Source organism: Amblyomma maculatum, chromosome 11 (genome assembly GCF_055883805.1).
Source record: "Amblyomma maculatum isolate TAMU_Amacu chromosome 11, ASM5588380v1, whole genome shotgun sequence".
Lineage (NCBI taxonomy): Eukaryota > Metazoa > Arthropoda > Arachnida > Ixodida > Ixodidae > Amblyomma > Amblyomma maculatum.
Window position 1 is genome coordinate 9,197,667 of NC_139354.1, and position 20,478 is coordinate 9,218,144.

Genomic DNA, 20,478 nt, shown 5'->3' on the forward strand with positions numbered 1-20,478 from the left:
AATGATTTCAAGAGGTTATAAAGTTATGGCTCCTTAATGACCTTCTCCTGGCGGCACCCTGGAACTTTTTGTTCTTTATCCTATTTATGCTTTGAATATTTGGAATTTGGTGTAATTTAGAGTGCCAGACGCTGATGCATGCAGCACAGTACACGGATGACTATGTCTCGAATAAAGCAGATGAGTCGGTGAACGGGCGCTCTAGAGAATTTGCCAGCTGTCATGTGTTCCAAGAAAATCAGCTGGACCCCTGTGACTTGGCGCTCTCTTAGATAGCGGGAAGTGGTTAGCACGCAGCCATAACTCATAAGCACAGCGGTAGCTCTTAGTGGGAACGAAAGGAAATCTTCAGGGTGTACCTGCGTCCTAGCTCCAACTAATTTCTGCCTGACGACGATGCTTTTGGTGATGCGTCACTCGCTGCTTCCACTTTTTTTGAAGCTAAAGTGACCGATCATATTCGTTGTAATCACGAAAACTGTTGTATCATTAACATTATATCATTAAACGTTTGTAGTTGCGTTATAAATGCGCAATAAGTGACGAATATTGTCACGGTAGAAAAGAAATATGGTTGAACAAGGTTAGCCGCTTGTTTAAAAGACCTCAAATTAAAACTTTTGCTTCGTGTCTATACAGCATTTTAATGAAACGTGTGCATCATATGAGTTGAAACAGTAAATATAGTCTAGACGTTCATCACCGGCTGGCTGTGTTCATAACTCTGGCTGTTTGTTGTGAAGTGAAAGGCAAAAAAATTTGCGATATTAACTCTAGCTGAACTCTTCCCTTATTTCAAGTGGCGTGGGATTCCACTCGGCCGGGCGCAGTAATATAGCTTCCAATCGTCAAAAAACAAAAACAAAAAACAAAACAACAACAACAACAGCGACAACAACAACAAAAACAAATGTTAGTCGAGGGAAGTACGAGTATTCCCGAGTTCCAGAGTTGGTTGGGAAACCTTTCAATAATGAAGCAACGCCAGACGTTGGTATCGGGTGTCCTATAGCTAGTCTCTCACTCCAGCGCCCGCACGATGATGCGGTAAAAGCGGAGCCGTTGTTCACAAACGGCTTCGGTAAAGCTCTCGAGGACTTATTCGATCACGCTTCCGACGAGACAGGATCAGCGGTTTCGGCCGTACGTGATGTCTGCGCAGAATGGCGATCTTTTCTCCATGAGTGCGCACTTCTAAACCTCGACTGCATTGCGCCACCATTCTGTCAAGGGAGTCTGTGCTCCCCCTTCACTGCGACCTGGTCCTTGACTTTTGCCATATCTCACCTCTATCTCTTCCGGTTAGGCATAGGCGCCTCCAATGGGTCTCCTGTGGATTGCTTGCTTATGACTCCGAAGCCTCACTTTTGCTTACTGATTTTGGCTGCGTTCTTTGGACATGTTCCTCCTAACAAAATTTATTGCGCTTGAACTTGTTCTTCTCTGTTTTTTTGGTCTGTGGTTTGTTTTAATTATCAATTTTTGACTCAGGTAATTTTTTGTTCGAATTTTTTCTTCACCGGTAACACGATATTCTGGCGAGTTCGGATGCGACGTGACCTGGCACATCTGAAACAGTGGGCGAGTGTTTCTTTTTTTTTTTTTTATGAGTCAGGCGGTAAGTGAAACTTGCCTGAAACAGTTCGTGCCTTGGTTCCGAAACTTCACTCCCATTTCTCTGCGTGTCTGACTGCTGGTATAGTGTGATGTAACAAGACAAGGCAGGGTACGTTTGGCTTCAGATTTCAGGGTACGTTTGGCTTTGACCCTTGCCACATAAGCTGGCAAACAAGAGAAAAGCGGACATCCAAGCGAAGCCGCGCTGCCATCGATCCTCACTTACATCGGTAGAACGAGCGGTAACGGAAATAAAATCTGACTCTTACAGCCTTCGTAAAAGCTTTCGGTAAAAGATACCGGGAGCAACAACCTCTGTCGTCATCGTTAAAACACAGAATATTTTTCACTGCTCCATCCAGCGTCGGTTTGTCGCCAATTTTTGCGATTTTGTTAACTTTTATTAGCAAATTTTGGAATGAAACGGCTGTGCTTTATTTACTAGAGCCCCAACGAAAATGAATTTTGAGTTTGTTTTCCGTGTTTTGATCTTAATTTCTGAAGCATTAAGATAACGACACGGAATTCACTGTATGTTACCTATTGTTATGGTATGCTGTATCGAGACGACAAAGACATGCTGGTGTTTTGTGGTGAACAACGACGACACTGAAGTTAGTCTGAGTTTGTATTGGTGGTGTGTTCCTGATGGCGGACTGTTGCGGCTTCCTCAATGTACTCCCCCGTTACATTTTGGCTATAGTTTGGCATTTTTCGCCCTAACAATATTAATGTTAGCCATAAACGTACGTATGGTTGGCAGTGGAAGTTTACGGGCTGGGTATGCGCAAAATGCTTTATTTGGTGCCTTCATAGAAGCGTCTCACAAGCTGAAATGCCTGCGAGTGTGTGGGGCATGAATTCTCTACCCGCTAGTGTTCACACTGGGCTACTGGACCACTAGGCAGCACGACAATCAGAATTTTCTTCCCAGCAACTCACAAGTACCCTAAACGTTTGCCGTGAACTATGCGCGTGAAATGTGGACCAGACCGTGACGAAACGTATCGGTTGCCGTAGACGCTAACGTCACTTCAAGAGTTGGGTGCCGTGTAGTACTCGACAGTGTTGCAGCGCGCGATGTTAACATTCAAATTGCGGTAATGTTACTGAGGCTTGATGCACATACACTTGTCGTGGTTACTGAAGGGGCTACACCGCGTAAATTTTCGTTCTCATAAAATAAAATTCCTCATCATGACTTTGCATTCAGCCTTGGAACAGATGAAATACTCGGCATAATGACGTAACAGAAGCAGTTGACGTTCCTCCGCTTAAATACATTTGTCGCCGGTGGCAGGCTTGCTAAGCTCGTTCGAGGCTGGAGTCATACACTCAGACGCTGTTACCCTGCCGTGGTGGGGGAGTGGTTAGGGCGCTAGAATGGTGGGCACAAGGATGAGAGATCGAACCTCGGCCGTGCGGCCGCTTTTCTACGAGGTTAAAAAGCAAGTCTCTCGTGTGCAGTGCGATATCAGTGCACGTATAAAGAACCCTATGTGTTCTAAATTTCCGGAGCATTCCACTACGGCGTCTTTCCGGGAACAGTTGAAGCAGATAAGTTGTCTTTGTGGTGCGCCATTCCCCCGGATTGCGGTGACATGTAGGGTATTAGGAGGTCGTCCGAAAAACAGAGAGGAGGCAGACAGATGGCTTGGCTGCTGACGGCGCATACTGCGGAAGAGAGATCGAATTGGTGAGAAGCTGCTGCCTCACGAAGGCCTGAATCAGTGACATGATAACAGTATGGTGTTTGTCGTACGTGGTCGGTGGCGGCGTCACAGGTTCCAGGGCCTCCATTCCCTGACGGGTTATCTAGTTACCGTGACGTAGAAAGAGTGGAAGGGGAGGTGATGGTCGCGGTTCCTCCCAGGAAGATGTCGCTGCCGTGTTCGGAAGTCGCAAAAACTGCTGGGAAATGCAGGAGCTTTTTATCTTCCAAAATCTACGACACCCTTTGCGGATGGTGTGGATAGTAGGGGAATCTTTGCAGACCAGCAAATGAAAAGCGTCGATGGCAACTCCTTTGAGCACTTGGCTCACCTGGTTGGTCTCAGTCATGCAGGCGTCGACCTTGTGGCTAAGTGCCAGGACGTTATGGATGTAGGCCAAATAACTTTTCGTCGAATACTAGGCGCGACACGCAAGCTGATCTTTTTTTTTATTTTTTTTTTTTTGCGGTGTGGGCTGCCAAACTTTCGGCCTTTTAAACAGTGCTCGCAGCCTCTCTTTGCGGATGTTCCAACTTATTAGTTATTCTTCATCGATTTCATACTAAAATCCTGCCGTGCCATTTATTCAAAAGATTTTGTTGGTCAGCATAAGGGTAGGATACGGCCTGTTGTAAGTGCATGATGAGTCTGATGACTCAGCCAATCCTCGATATCGGTGCCGCCAGTGCCAGAAAACGTACCAGGGTCGCGAAGCAGTGCCATTACCACAAAAGGAGCGGTATTGTTGCTCCCTGACTTGACGGGTTGAGTCACCTTGGTGGCTCCGGCTTGACGTCAACTGTGAAGCTCTGTGGTGCGAGGATCGACCTCGCATCTCCACCAAAGATGTTGCGCGTGGTCCGGAGCCAAAAGGTCCAGGGCACAAGGCACAGCGTGCCGCACACAAGCACACCTAGATGGAGCCCGGGCCAGGGAGAGCGCGCCGCGCTCAAGGAGTTCGTCTTCACGCTGGCCTTATATGTATACGTTACTTTTAGCTGCCTGAAAACACTTGCGCTATACAAAGTACAGAATTTACCTAAGGCGAAGAGCTTGAGTGAGCACATTTCATCCGTTTATCAATTCGCATGCAGGACAATGTGTTTTTTTGGCGTGAATGCGTCCTGAGCGCCGAAACACGGCCAGACTGGAGAGGCGGCGGCACATGAATGCATCTTCAACCCGGCCATCGCAGATACGACCGATTTCGAGGCGATTTTCGCCTAGAAATACGTATTCCAATGTGCATAGATAGCGAAATCTTCATATATGTTAAACTCCACAAGCCACCATTTCATGGAAGTTATCAAAACAACAGGTGGGAAGAAAGATAGCCCAATTCCCCTTTTGTGGTATCTTTCTTTGCACGTGTAACTTTCATGAAATTACTTTTTCTATGTTTATATATTTGTTTTGTTTCTTCAATAAACCGAAGTTGATAGTCAGTGCTTGTTGGTGTGCAGCCCATCTCGTACTCGTGCTTTGTTAGCAATATGAAAATGAGGTTCACCCAGATTTGCGCTTAAAGAGAAGGGATTGTCTATTCTATCAAGTTTACATCCTGTCTTCGTGGAAGGACATTTAAATAAATTTTGAGAGAGGTCTTCGCGGTACTTCTGTTGTTTATTGAGGGGGTGATCCGACAAAGCACTGTTTCTGTAGCGCTTTTTTTATTGCTTAGAGTGCCTTAAGTTCGTTCTTTGTACGCTGGGAAAACATCCTGACGTCATACCATCTACCCTAACTGTCTGCTCTACGAGAAACTTGGGTTGTCTTTGAGGGGGCCAGCAGTTGTAGCAATAACTTTGCCGGTGTTCGGCGTGTCCGTTGTACGTCTGCTCATACGGTACCCGCAAAGGCTGGTCTCAGCGTTCTGCCACCCCTCGCCACACGTCAGTTTTTTCGTGCGCGCATGCGTGTATTTATGTGCGTGTGTGCGCGCGCGTAACGGCCAGCGGAGCTCCACAGCCAAGTGGCAAGAATGAAAGGTGCGCAAAGCGTGGGAGGCGGAGGGAGGGTTGTGCGTGCAAGACGTGACCCGATCGCTTGTAAGCTCCCCGGCCTACGAGACACGCACGCGTCTGTCCTCTTCCCTCCTTTTTCATCCCCGTCTCCTCGCGACGTGGGGGACGTGGGGCTTCGCGTGTTCGGCAACCGCGGTCAGATGTCGGTGCAGGCCCAGTGATGAAGCACGGCACCGTCTCGAAGCCTCTCCGAAAAGCTCCGTTGGTTTGTTTTTGTATTGTAGAGATGCACTTGAGCTCTTGCACATATTTTCGCCGCCACAACTTTTGCGGAGGGTGGCTGCTCCTAGCCCTACGGGGCTGGGACTGTTAGGTCGCTGCCGCTTGCGGCGGGGGCTAGCCTGCCAGCGCATTTTTATCTGTCGTAGGCCGTCATTGCACCCGCTACCAATTCGGTGGGGGACGACGGCTGTTGCGACGTGCGTCTTTCTCTTCCTCTTCTTTCTTTTTCTTTCTTTATTTTTTGTCTTCTGTCCGCACGAGGCAGCGGAGGTGGCTCAGCTACAGAGCCAGTAGCAGGTCCGTGTATTTTCTTTTCCTTCTACCTTCAGTCGCAACAACAACTTTTGCCTCAGCACTGCAAAGCTCATCGAGATAAAAAAAGTGGTACGCTGTCTCAGGTGAAAATAACGAATGCCCATGTCTTCAGCTCATGAGCATTGTTCATACTACGTTCAAGCTCCACCGGATAAAAGCGAAAAGGTTTCCTTTATCCAGTTCCCAGCCGATGCTACCTGCATAGAACCCAGGTCAGGTATAAATTAAGTAATTTTTCTAAATTAATGAATGTCTACTTTCGACAATAAAGCAACAAACGTTATTTGCAAAGTTGTAGAGCACCTCCAAGTACATTATTTCCGTTAAGGAAAGGCTCGATCGTCTTCTTTTCCCGGGCTCCAAAGAAAAACCGCGAGATAAAATAAATTCGCGCGGCACGATTGGGTCGCTTTCAATCGAACGAACGAAATCAACACACACACACACACACACACACACACACACACACACACACACACACACACACACACACACACACACACACACACACACACACACACACACACACACACACACACACACGCGCACACGCACGCACACACACACACACACACACACACGCACGCACGCACGCATGCATGCATGCAGGCTGGTGCGTGCGCGTTTTGGACAGACCGGATTTTAATCCCTTTCAAGTGAAGATCAGAAAATGGCGAACCGCTTGCAGTCCTCGCTCCGATGGTAACTGCCAGTGGATACAGAGACTGCCATAGGGTACATGCACCGTTGATAGTATTCTGAAAGCGCCCTTTCCTGGGCCGTCGGCGAACATAAAGCTCATTTATTTAGAAACCGTCCACAAGTTTTGAATGGTTTCAGGAACGAACGTTCCGTAGTCGCCTAATGGCGTTAGAAAAGTGGCCTCTGCAACAACAACAAACGCACTTTTGTTGTGTATGCCGCTGGATCAGTAGTAGCCTGCGATATAGTCTGGCAAGAATCTCGCGATGCTCGTCAGGTTCTTCTTTTTCTTTAACTTCTTTCAAGCGTTCTTCGGAGAGAATCCGTTCAAGGCACATAACGGTGCTTCCAACGCGTCCATTTGATCGTTTTATGGCGCCATAAACGTTTAGAAGCGAGCTGCTCGTTTCATGGATCTTTATGTGCCGTGTCTTTGCCGTTACGTTACGTTGTATAAGAAATCTTATGCAATTGAAGCGGCATGAATAGTTCAACTCCGATAAAAAAAGTTTGTCGTATCTTGTTTGCTAATCGTACTTTATGTGTCGAGATAATCTTTTTATCGAATAATTAATTCAATAATCAAGAAGTGAACGAATTATAAACATTTTTCTGTTTTCACCAGGCGCATAACCCTAAATATAAGTTCGAAAATGCAAATATATTTCTTCCGCGTGGTAAGCAACTGTGTAGAGCATTGTTTTAAGTGAATTAATGGCAGGATACTTTTTCAAAACATCGTGCAGTGTGCGTGCACGCGCGCGTGTTAACCTCCACCCTTCGATGGGTGGAGGAAGCGCCCATAGGTAGAAATGTATATCAGAATTACAGTTCAAATGATTTCTGTTAAAGCAGATTTGTCACTTGCCATTACATAACAGCCTGCGCATTGTTTTTTCTGGCAATACCAACGGGCCTCTATGACTCCCTACGTCGAGAGCAGGGCTCGTGCACGCGCTATCCGGAACTGCCCGCTCGTGCACATTCACACAGCTGCCAACATGCGAGGCGGCGAGTCCGGGCGTTGATGTGGTTTGCGTGTCCTTGGCGCACTTTCGTTGCAGCGCTCTCATGCAGCGTGGCCTATCACCATTTGACGTCCGCCGTGGGCATCTTCCGCGGGCCCGGGTATAGCATCTTTCACATAATGACGCATCGACTCAATCATAAAAAGTATATGTGAGGTAATAGGTGCCGAATAAAAGAATATTCACTGAACGAGTAGCAAGATGAATGGACAAAAACGAGGATCCTCAAAAAAAAAAAAAAAAAAAGCCGGAAAATGGGAGCCATTAGAGAGATTTAGCAGAAGTACTAACGCGTGCGTATTGAGAGACAGGAAAGCGTGGCGTGACATGGTCCATAGGGTCACGAAGAGTCGGACACGACTGAACGACTGAACTGAACTGAACTGAACTGAACTGAACTGAACTGAAAAGTAGTAATAAAGGTTTTTAGATGAGCTTACGTAGACATATATCGGTTTACCGGGCTCCACCTACGGAAGCGCAGTGGCCGCAATTGCCTTTGTTAATGCGCGTGCACAGGAGGCGCTCGGTTAAGCGGTATACGCACGCGTTAGTACTTCTATGTTCTGCTAAATCTCTCTAATGGCCCCAATTTTCCATAGAAGTACTAACGTGTGCGCATACCGCTTAACCGGGCGCCTCCTGTGCACGCGCATTAACAAAGGCAATTGCGGCCACTGCGCTTGCGTAGGTGGAGCCCGGTAAACCGATATATGTCTACGTAAGCTCATCTAAAAACCTTTATTACTACTTTTCAGTTCAGTTCAGTTCAGTCGTTCAGTCGTGTCCGACTCTTCGTGACCCTATGGACCTTATCATGCCACGCTTTCCGGTCTCTCACTATCTTCCTAACATCACATAACTTCATCTGCAGCGCCTCGAGGCTTAGCATGTTTGAAAGGCTCTATTGGAGGCTTTTAGCAGATCGGAGTTGTGCCAGCGCCGACGTATACTATATTACTGGCCTCCTCCAACGCAGCCGTAGTGGCCTCGATTGTTCTTGCCCCTGTCAACACGCGTGCGTGGGAAGCATCAGTTAAACCAGTAGGCGTCTATGTTAGTACTTAATCCGGCAAGCTAAATATCTATAATAAGGCTGTCGCGTCATGCACTTAAATTGGAACTTAAATGTCCCCATGATTTTTAAGTCGAACACTTTTCATGCCTAATGCGTGAGGTGTAAGGACCTGTGAACAGAGCGTGCCCCTTCGAGATGTGTGCGATTTTGATTGATAAACTTTATTGGGGAAAATTGAGGTTAGGGGTAGTGGGTTAGGAAAGAGATTCCAAGGTTTCGTGAAATCACGTGAGCTGTCATTAATAAGAAAAAAAAACGAGTTCAAGCCAGGATTCGAATTCTCACTCTTCCATTTCCCAGCCCAGCGCTTTAACCACTCACTGCTCTACGCCGGCTTTTGTTTTTCTGAATTGCGTGGAAAAACGTTCAAAAAGGAGAACACGGATAGCTCATGCGTCACATCACCTGGCTGCGTAAGCGCGTAATGCGAGCCCGCCACAGCGCTACCATTCTCCACTTCCGGTGACCGTGTGCATAATTCTCCTTGTATAGCGTAACGACGCTAGAGGGCGTGGAGGGAAATAGAGAACAACGACATGAAAATGAAGAATAAAAAGGGATAAATAAAAAAAATAGGGAAAGGTTAAAAACGTAACAGTGTTCAGCAGCAGCAACGTTCAGACTTTCACACTACTAGTGAAGGTCCTGCAGTGCTCTATTTTTTCTTTATGTGGGACGTAGTCTCAGGTTTCTCTCAAAAATTTTTAGGTTTTTACTGACAGAAATGCTTTGCTAAAGTTAGTGTCGTTTATTTGGTGGAGATAGAGATCTCAAAGCGGAGTTGTCAGTGGGACCTCCTATAAGAAAATGCCTAAAACAAATACACAAAACGGCACAAATAGTACATTAAATATATTAAATTCTACGAACGACAACAAAGGTGATACTTCGTTAAAAAAAAAACAAAAAACGAAAAGCCTAACAGTGCAGTTATAGCTTTGGCAATAAAAAATGCTTTGATGTTTTTATTGGAATGCGTGGACGATTGAACTGTTTTTAGTGCATGATTGCAACCGATGCAGACGCTTATATGAGTCAATTCACGCAAGTTTGTTGTGCTGGCAAAAACTATAGGGTAGTGAGCTCCTTAAGGATATAGCTCAATGCAAAAGGGTTTACTTGTCATAATTAGTGTTAACCCTGGGAAGTAGCAAATTACCGTTTTGGGAAAATCTAGTCGGATTACTGTTTATGTGCATGAGTGTGGCTAATCTTAGGGGGAGCAAAGTAAAGGAAGGATATTAGGCTTTCCATACAGGGGAGCAGCTGAGGCAGTGTAAGGGAAACGGTAAGCATTCAAACTACATAAGTTTGTAAATGTGGGATGCTTGACGTGAGATACTCAGTTTTGCGGAAAGTAATGACGTGTTCGAAGAAGCGCCCTAATACCAACGGCGAATTTTTTGCATTGATGATTCAGTGCGCATGTCAAATTTCAAATTAGTTTGAGAATTCCGAGCTTCTGTGATCCCAGAAAAAAAAAGAAAAAAGTCACCCTAATTGCGTCTACCCTCCGCACTGATTGCTCTCGCGACTAGACAATAGTTCTCACGTTGCCGGGTAATTAAAGCACACGTGATGAGACTGGCACACCATGGTCTAGAGATACGCCGATGTCTATGCTTTCACCGACCATTTAACCCATCTGGACGAGAGTGCTCTTCTCGGAGGAATCGATAGATAAGCTCCTCGAATGAAGCTCCTCGTTGTCTGGCCTCTTTCGCAACTGAGCCAGTTTACCCTAGGGTCCTGATGCGGTACGCAAATAGCCCTATTGAGCGGCAGTGGAGGAGGGAAGAGTTGGCACAATAGAGCGGTAGGCCGTGCTTGCATTGAGAGAGGAGACGGGAGGAAAGAGGAGGGGAGAAAAGTCGCCCTGCCCTACAGTGAGTCGGATAACTGCGACGCGTCACGCTGTTTGGACTCGCCGTCGGCGCAATCCCGACGCGCTGTTCGACCACCTCAAAGGCTCCTAAACTGAAGGAATTTCACCGCTAGCGAGTGGAAAGCTCACAACAGGCACGCGAATAGTCGTAGATGGTGTCGAATTCGGCAGTCCATTCACGAAAACGCCAGTTTAAGACATCCTACGAGTCATTATAATTAGCAAAAAATGTCTATACTCTCTAAAACGCCACATGCTTTAACTGTTATGATAGCTAAGGTTCTATGAACGGTTGTGATGTTTCTAAAATAAAAATGTATAGGCTTGAATTTATATTTCGAAATGAACCAAATGCGCAGCGCCTGAATCAAATAGAATACTGTGTTGCTTTTCTTCTGGCTCGTGCCAAATATCTAACTGTTGGCAACTGAAAAAATAAAACGACAATTAAGAAAGGCCACAGCAGCTGTAGACTGAGAAAGCGAAAATGCACACACTCCTTTCGAAGGGAGTGTGTATGTTTTGATTTTCTCCCAGTTATGCACAAATAGTAAACCTACAAAAATTTTATACCCCGGTAAACAATAATGCCCTTGTGCCATGATGCTCAGCATAAGAGGCTGCACTTAATTATTTTTTGTTGCATTTCATTTAATATTGCTAGTCACTCAAGACTTAAGAAACCTACCTGTCTCCTCACTAGCCTGGCCTCGCCAGCACAGCAGAAGCGGTAGTATTTTTCATCACATCGTCACCTTGTATATACGTCCTAATCAGGGAAGAAACAGATGCTTTATACATTTATAGCATGCGTGAGGAAGTTGACAAATTCTGAGGATGGTTGCGATACTCCCTAACGCGAAATTCGAGCGCTGATATTGAAGCGTCTTGCGAGGCAAAAAATTTGAGAGATCTTTGTATATATTCATATATTATAGGGGTTTTTCTCGAAATACTGCGAGGGGGAGGCTAGACGCTACAGTTTCCTTCGAGCCCCGGCGTGCCAGACCTAACATACAGCATTTTAGGAAACATAGCGCAAAGAAGACAAGGACAAAATGAGGGATGGACACACTCGTGTGTGTATCCCTAATTTTGTCCTTGTCTTCTTTGCGCTACGTTTTCTAAAATGCAAATGCACTAACTCGCCCAATTCAGCATTCTTGTGCTAACATACAGAGCAGTGACACTCAGCCCGCGGTGCGAGAAGTCGCTACTGCCGCGGGTTCAGGCTAGTGGTGTCAAACACCGAGTTACTCAGTTGTAGCTCAGCACCGGACTCGATATTCGGAGGTTGTGGGTTCGGTTTCCATCATCGACGCGAATATTTTCCTTCTATTTTGATTTCATTACCTTTCTTCCTAAATTGATTATAGCACTAATTCAGGTCAATAGCAAAATGAAAAATTAGAAGTAAAAAATCCCCTACGCTTTTCTCGGCAGCGCCGACTGTTGGCTTCTTTTGCTTCATATCTCATAATGAGCCCCTCATATATATATATATATATATATATATATATATATATATATATATATATATATATATATATATATATATATATATATATATATATATATATATATATATATATATATATATATATATATATATATAGACTTAAGGTAGGTGACACACGGTAGAAAAAACAACACTTTATTCCGACGTTTCGGCCGGGGTCCGGCCTTTGTCAAGGACAAAGGCCTTGACAAAGGCCGGACCCCGGCCGAAACGTCGGAATAAAGTGTTGTTTTTTCTACCGTGTGTCACCTACCTTAAGTCTATGCCCTACCGGACCCATTGGAGCTTCAACCCCCTTCCTATATATATATATATATATATATATATATATATATATATATATATATATATATATATATATATATATATACAAGAGGTCATAGTCATCAAACCACTGACTCAGCAGCCGCTTCTGGAATGGTTCGAGTAGGTACCCATTTTGCACATTGTCAACATGGTATTCTTGTTTGACTGAGACGTTCGGTTTCAGAGTGCAAACCCCATAATTTTGTGGAACTTTTCGCGCAAAACTCTTCACAAGTTTTTGCTAATGTGGTACTGCTCTTAGGTACCATATATATATATATATATATATATATATATATATATATATATATATATATATATATATATATATATATATATATATATATATATATATATATATATATATATATATCGAATCGCAGCCTCGGCGGCCGCTTTTTGATGGAGGCGAAAAGCAAGGCGCCCGAGTGCTGTGCGATGCCAGTGCAAGTTAAAGAACCCCAGGTGGTCGAAATTTCCGGAGTCCTCCACTACGGCGTCTCTCATAGCCTGAGTTGCTCTGGGACGTTAAACCTCACAAACAAAACCAATATATAGGGTTGTTCGTTTTCGGGTAAAACTCATTGTACCCCGTTTTCGCACCCCGAACATGTTCCTAAAATATCGGGTAAATCCCGATTTTTCCCGGTTTCTGGAATGGCTGTGCCCATGGTACTTGTTGAATGCTCGTATGAAAGCACCAAAGCAGAAGCTATTCGAGGAATATTTTCTGGTACAGAGGTTCTTTATGGTTAAGGTAGTCTTAATGAGAAATGCACTAGACCCATTTCAGATGTCCAGAAAACGCTTGAAAGCGGAAAACTTCTGATGCTAAGCTTCGATCACCCCGTAAACTGACGTCACGCTACAGCAGTCTGTCAGCGAGTTTTCCACGATGATCGGTAAAAGCGATCGAGAAAAAACTGCTTTGTCTATGTTACCTAAGAACAGTGCCACATTAGTAAAAACTTGTGAAGAGTTTTGCGCGAAAATTTCCACAAAATTATGGGGCTGCACTCTGAAACCTAACGTCTCAGACAAAGAAGAATACCATGTTGACAATGTGGAAAATGGGTACCTACTCGAACCATTCCAGAAGCGGCTGCTGAGTCAGTGATTTGATGACTACGATCTCTTTATTTCCGTGACGGGCGATATAGGCTCGCCTCGCGAGGAGTTTAACCAGTACTTGATGGAGCCCCAAAAATGAAAGTGTTGAACTGGTAGGCTATCGGAACGACGCAGCTTTGCGCTACTGCGCTACCCCAGGCTAGCAATCGTAGTGCTGACATTGTTTTGTCTAGCTAATGGCAGCTGTGCGTTCAGCGAACGTTCTCTCAGCTAAGATACCCCCAGAGACCAGACAGGTCTCGGATGGAAACCAGAATGCTGCGCACGCAGATGATTATGTATGTTAATAAGGGAATGTAAAAAGTAATAATTATGGCAGAAACGCAAGAAACACTTTCTTGAAAGTAAGCCAGAACATAACCCTAATCGTTACGCACCGATTAGAAGAAATCGAATAACTTATTAGTTTCTAACTTTAACCAACCCGATAAAACTTGAATCTTGGAGTGTTTGCACGAAAAACCGGCTTTCTCCCCAATTCTTAAGTCGAAAAATAACGCCCGACTTTTACAACCCAAATTTGAAAAACTATACACCCGAAAACAAATATATATATATATATATATATATATATATATATATATATATATATATATATATATATATATATATATATATATATATATATATATATATATATATATATATATATATATATATATATATATATAACGGAAGGTATAACGTTATGAGAAAGGAACTGTGCAAATTGGAATTGGGGGTAAGAGTTAATGACATTCTAGTAGAAATCAAGAAGAAGAAATGGGCATGGGCAGTGCATGTAGTGAGAAGAGAGGATAACCGATGGTCGCTTAGGGTAACAAAACTGGATTCGAAGGGAAGGAAAGCGTAGCAGGAGGCGGCAGAAAGTTACGTGGGTGGATGAGGCTAAGAAGTTCGCAGGGGCAAGTGGACGCAGCTAGCATAGGACCGGGCTAATTGGAGGAATATGGGAGAGTCCTTCGCCCTGCAGTGAGTATAGTCGGGTTGACGACGATGATATAGGAAACCATTACATACATCGGTCAGCAGTCTTGCACCCACAGGCAGTTTTCTTGCTTTGCAATTAATTAATTACTCAAATATGCTATTTTATTTATTTAATAAACATCAATTTTACATAATAATTATGATTAGCAAAGTTGGAGCGCGCCTACTGAAACCATCATTCCAATATTTGCGAGCATCAAATATATCTGTTTGCAGGCTGAAACAAGCAATGCACTTTTCCGAATAAGTACGCATAGCCTTTTGCTATCACTTTTTGTGGCAATTGCTCATACTGAAAGGCAGTATTTTATATGAAAATTAATAAGAGAGAAATGCAGTTGCTTCTTCGCCAAACGGGCAACAAATTACTTAGTGTGTATAGCCTGCCAAATGGCCTATTAAGTTTCTTATGAAAAGCAGCACCTAAAGGAATGATAAAAAGTATTGATGAAAAAGGAATGAAAAGGTATTGGGCCTGTTCATTCTCTGAATTTTGATATGTCAGCCCGAGAACATTAGTAATGGGCTAAGGTTTTTTGCACTAAACAATTTAAACTTCGCCTTTTTTGTACTTAATTCTAGTTCATTTACTGCCCCTGTATTATCAGCCCGTGTGTCGTCAACGCTGATTAGCGAGTTCCCTTTGTCGCCGTTGTACTACAACAGTCGAAACGTGAGCGCCGTACGTCACCACGCTTGCATCGCCTAGCACTGACGCTGCCGCGCCGGTTGCTATCTCGAGGTTATTTCGGGTCGATCTATGTGTCTCGCATGCCTGTGTGAAATAAATGGCCAAGATGGCGGGATCGAGTTGAGCTCTTTACGTATTCCCGCATCCTGACAAGTTTCATGCGCGAGACAATTTATCGACTTGTGTGCTGTGCCAAGTTTGTCACATCGTGTAAAGACCAGCTCCTTCGTTATACCAGCACTCAGACTTCTTCGCAGTCTTGCTCCGTTTGCCGAGTACAAGTTTACTGCATCGAGCCAGAACATCTAGGGTAATGTGTAATGCTTGGAGGGCATAACCAAGCGCGCACTCCGCGTCGTTACTAGCCCACTTTGCCTCTCGTTCTGTGCCTCGTTTCCTTTAATCTGCAAATGAACGCCTGCTGACCAGTAGCATGGCAAAACCTGACTACCTAATAGCGCTGCTTAACAAGTTTGTGATTGCGCCTGGACCTTACATGAGATACCGACAAGGGTGGAGGCAAAATGCGTCGCGCTGAGACATTCGTGTGAAGTGAACCAGCTAAGGTGTCGCACAACACCTCCAAGCTTCGAAAGCACCTTAATTTCTCCTTTACCTAGGTTGATTTTGTAGGAGCTGTTTGTTCGATGCGGCGAAAGCGGTGCGTTTTGGGTGCCATATGTGCTCGCAAGTTTATAGCGTGGCGACCTGTTCTTTAGATCGGTGCTGGGCGCTCGGTAGGCGCCCTCAGCAATGTTGACTTGTCGTCATATATGGTCAGTGAGGCTATGAAATTGGGTCGCGGGGGTGTGTAATAGGTGTTGATATCACATTCCATGATGCATTAGGGTTTATTACGATATATTATGTCGTAGTGTGTATGCAGTGTTTTGTATTCCGACCCTACGTGGGGGCTACGAGTGGTTCCGTAGTGGAGAGTTCCGGATTCGTACTGGCCACCTGGAAGTCTTTACTATGCATCAGCATCGCACATCGTGCGAGCGTTCTTCCACTGAAATGTAACGTCCGTGGCCAGGATTCGATCCGGCGATGTCGAGCGTGGAGGCCGAGCGCGAGAGCCACTGTGCTACTGCGGCGGGTCTATTCTCATATGAAGAAGCGGAAGATATCGTGAATTTAATCGAATTCTTGTGTTGCATCCAGTGCCAGTATTATAGGCCTTTGGCCGTTTTATTTTTAGATTTAGGATTCAGCGGATAAATACATGCTGACAATTAGTCAGCTGTGCTATCCATATAAGTCCAAATTATTCGCAAGACAAACGAATGCTTTATATATTCATTGGAACACATTTCTTGCGGAACTTAGTTCCTTTCGAGGACTCCTGTGATTAGCAAAAAAATCACTTCAATTGCTTCCACCGTCTTCACTGATTTCTTTCGAGGCTAAGCAATGGTCTTCGCATTGACAGGTAATTAAAGCGTACGCGAAGCAGCCATGCCCCACCACTTGCGAGAGATACCCGCAGATGTCTATCGTTCCGCAGACCTTGAAACCAATGCAAGCGTGAGTGCGCTCTTTGGAGGGATCGACAAATAAGCTCTACGAAGGAAGCTTCTCGTTGACTTGCCTTTTTCACAATAGGAGCTGTTTTTATCCAGTGACCTCAGACAACAAGTAAACCGCGTCACCGAGCGGCAGTCGAATAGAGATCAGTTGAACACAAAAGCACAGTAATGCAGGCTGGTATTGAAGCGACATGCGCAAGGGGGTTGGGGAGGGCAGAAGGGTCGCCCGGAGCTTCTGCGAACAGAATAATTAGCACGCGTCAAGATTTTTTCCCTCGTTGCCGATGAAATCCTGACGCTCGAATTAAATACACCGTCGGCAATTAAATGGAAGAAATTGAAGCGCCAGTTGGAGCAAGGTTTAGGAGAGTCACGCGAAAAGCCTAGATGGGCGTCTACTTCTGACTTCGTTAATGAAAACGACAAACCAGTTTTTCCCTTTCCGCGAGTCATATTAGGGAACAGTTGATTGCTATGATGCTTATACACTGATATAAATTGCTCCGATGTTTCTACAACAGACATAAATAAGTTCCAATGAATTTAATTCGCACAATGTCCCGAATACAGTTTATTTGCTTCGAATGGAATGTATCTGTGGTCTCTCGTGCTCGTGCCCATGTGTGTTCTCATATGAATACTACATGCTTGTCAGCAAGCGTATTAACAAAACAACAACTATGAAATTCCATAGCAACTGCGAGAGTCTGGAAACGGAAAAGTAAACACCCGCGTGAAAGGAACCACTGGAACATTCGCGCTTTCATGGTCTCCCAGTTATGTATACAGATGATGTCAATGTTGTTGCCTCGCCAGACAGGTTTCCGTCAAACCCTTAACTATTCTACTACAGAAGACATGCCTCCAACCTTCTCATGTACGCCGGTAATGATATTTTTCTGTTACTAAAGACGCGTTGTATTAGAGGGGGTATCATAATGTCCGTATTTACATCGTGAAGGCTGAATCGTGAGGTACTTTTGCCGCCGTTCTCCTTCTGCAGTCGGCACGTTGTAACGACTCACGGCCGTGTAATCTGGCACTGATGCTGCCATGACGACTGCTGTCTCGAGGGGGCACTCGAGTCGGTATGCATGTGTAAAAAGCCGACAGAATGGCGGGATCGAGGGGAAGCTTTTACGTATTCCCGATTCGTAGGAGATATGCGACAACATATACCAGTCATTATATGCGAGACAATATATGGGCTCTTATTTGGTATAAAGGAGAGCCATACAGGATGATGATATCCTACAGCGACCGATTTCCTTTCTACACACCCTGACAGAGGATTCTTCGCACTCTTACACCTTTCGCTCACTACAAGTTTACGGCAGCTTAGCCAGAACGTCCAGAGAACTCTGAAATGCTTCGATGACGTAACCTAGTGCGGACGGTACTAACCCACTTCTCTTTTAAGTACTACCCCTGTTTCTTTGCTCCCGCAATGAGCTGCCTGCCAACCCGCCTCACGACATAACCTGATTACCGAACCGCGCTGCTTAAGAAGACTGTAATGGCGTCTGGCTTGTGCAAGAGATCCCATTAGGAGAGGAGATAAATTGCGGCATGCACAGACATTGGTTGCAAAAGAAAAAGAGAATGTGCCCCATTCGGTTTGCTCATTCCGAAGACGGACAGCAATTGACACTGTGTATTCTAAGGCAGGTACCGCGTTAATTTGTTTGGAAGCATAGTAGCTAAGATCGCAGTCTTTCCGCTGTGTATAGACACAGCTGCGCGGACAGAGGAAACGAATAATGCATTAGCGCCTAATAAGGCACCCCTTCTCGGGCGAAGAGTTGGATACAGCTAGAATCATCACGAGAGAAACTCCCGTAGTGCTATACGCAATCTATTTGATCTCTCTCACAAAAATGAAAATAAAGTAAGAAATAGTTAAATTTAAAACAGAAGCGATAAAACATTCATAATCTTCTCTAAGAAATACGTCACCGACAGATGCCAAGGAAAATATATTTTGCCCTAATTTGAACATTTAAACATAGTAAAAATATCTACCATTGCAGGAAGGCACACGAAACAGCCACAATCACTTCTACTAATAAGACCGCATAGAAATATTGCTTATTTAATGCTGTGTTTACTGAGTAGGAAAGGCATCTGAGTGAGCTTGATTCAAATACATATATCGTTGGAATAATTTTGCTCTCGAAATAAATCGGCATTAAAATAAGTCAGCATTTCGTTATCGCCATTTAGGTTTGAAACGCTGTTCACTTCCTACTTATCTCGGTCGCAAGCCTCGTATATGTAGTCCGTCTGTTATTATTACCACAGAAAAGTATTCAAGCGTTAGGATCTGAAACAGTAATATATGAAAAAAAAAAAAAAAAACTAAAGTAGTACCAAATGGACTTAACATATCCTTCCAAATAGCAGGCATAAAATAATTACACAGCGTTGATTTTTTACGCACTTTTATTTTTCAAACTAGAGGAATGCCATATAAGTGCCAGAGCTTTGCTAGCATAATTTTCGGAAATTTGGGGTCTGTCTATCTCTGGAGTGTGAAGCCTCCAGCTCCACAATCGCCACCCACATCTCCATCAATACCCACAGACCCACCCTCGATTCACCTCCCAACCTCATCCCACCTCACCTATCTTCCCTCACCTTAAGCGCTATCAACCACCATTCGCCGAACTCCCCACCCCCGAGCTATCGGCGATGATAAAAAAAAAAAAAAAAAAAAAGATGTACTCGCACAATCTCAATGGCGGTATTTCGGGGAGACACTAGATGGCGACACTGCGCAAATGCGTCCATTGCCGTTTATTTGGTCTGCTGTCGCCGGAATGACGAGAGTAACCTGCACGCCTTCGATAGCGGAAATCCAACGCACGCAAGCACGCGAAGGAGGATGGGTGGGGAAAAAAGATAGAAATAGAATAACGGAGAGAATTACTGCGAACAATGCGAAGGGCAAGCGACTCATTAAATATGGAGTGGCGCGATCCAATTGTTCCCGCGCACATACAAACTCAAAAACACACGCACACTATCTCATTTGCTTCGCTCACTCACCTACTAAAACACATTTGGGAGAGAGGGAAAATGAGTGTTTTTATATTTTTCGGGCCGAGGGTAGAGGCGGCCCTGACCATGTCTGCGCACTGTCTCAGCGCGGTTCGTTTTAGTCTTTGATAGTAATTTGTACTTAATGTTTTCTATTTTCTGCCCTTCTACTTCAGCGCTGTGAAAATGCCCTTTTCTGAACCCGATGTAATTGCTTCCGCGGATCACTGTCTCTCCGAGTTATAAGTGAAAGTGAACAGAGAGAAGAGGAGAAAGAATCGAAAAAGGGAAAAGGTGACCGTAGAGCACGCAAACAGTGGCACTGCGATCGCTCGCATGAAGACGCAATCGAAAGATCCAAAAAGTTCTTCAAATATATATATATATATATATATATATATATATATATATATATATATATATATATATATATATATATATATATATATATATATATATATATATCCTTCGTCCCTTGGGTTGCCGATAAAAGGGCGAAGTGCCTACTCGTTCAGTTTTCCATGACTCTATTGTAGCTGGATAATTCTTTGGTGCGTGGTTCCAGAGCAGGTAGCCTAGAGGATAAACGAACAGAAATTACCTTTCGCTAAACCTATAGCAGGTTCTCTGAAAGAACGACACATCGCCAAGATAACTGAGGATCAAAACCCGGCCTCGAAGTGGGTACAG

The 20,478-nt window shown here is 44.5% G+C and overlaps 2 protein-coding genes across 2 annotated transcripts in view; one reads left to right on the forward strand and one right to left on the reverse strand.

The window, feature by feature from the left end:
* Positions 1-17,804, reverse strand: part of LOC146172813 (uncharacterized) — a 30,644-nt gene extending 12,840 nt beyond the window's left edge. The window contains exons 1-3 of the mRNA XM_084584400.1: positions 17,702-17,804; positions 4,104-4,242; positions 3,441-3,697 (exon numbers count right to left, since the gene is read on the reverse strand). Coding sequence (XP_084440526.1) covers positions 3,441-3,697; positions 4,104-4,242; positions 17,702-17,804 — 499 coding nt within the window. The remainder of the gene's footprint in view (positions 1-3,440; positions 3,698-4,103; positions 4,243-17,701) is intronic.
* LOC146172814 (neuropeptides capa receptor-like) overlaps positions 1-20,478 on the forward strand; it is a 354,353-nt gene that overhangs the window by 10,324 nt on the left and 323,551 nt on the right. The gene's annotated exons all lie outside the window — the stretch shown is intronic.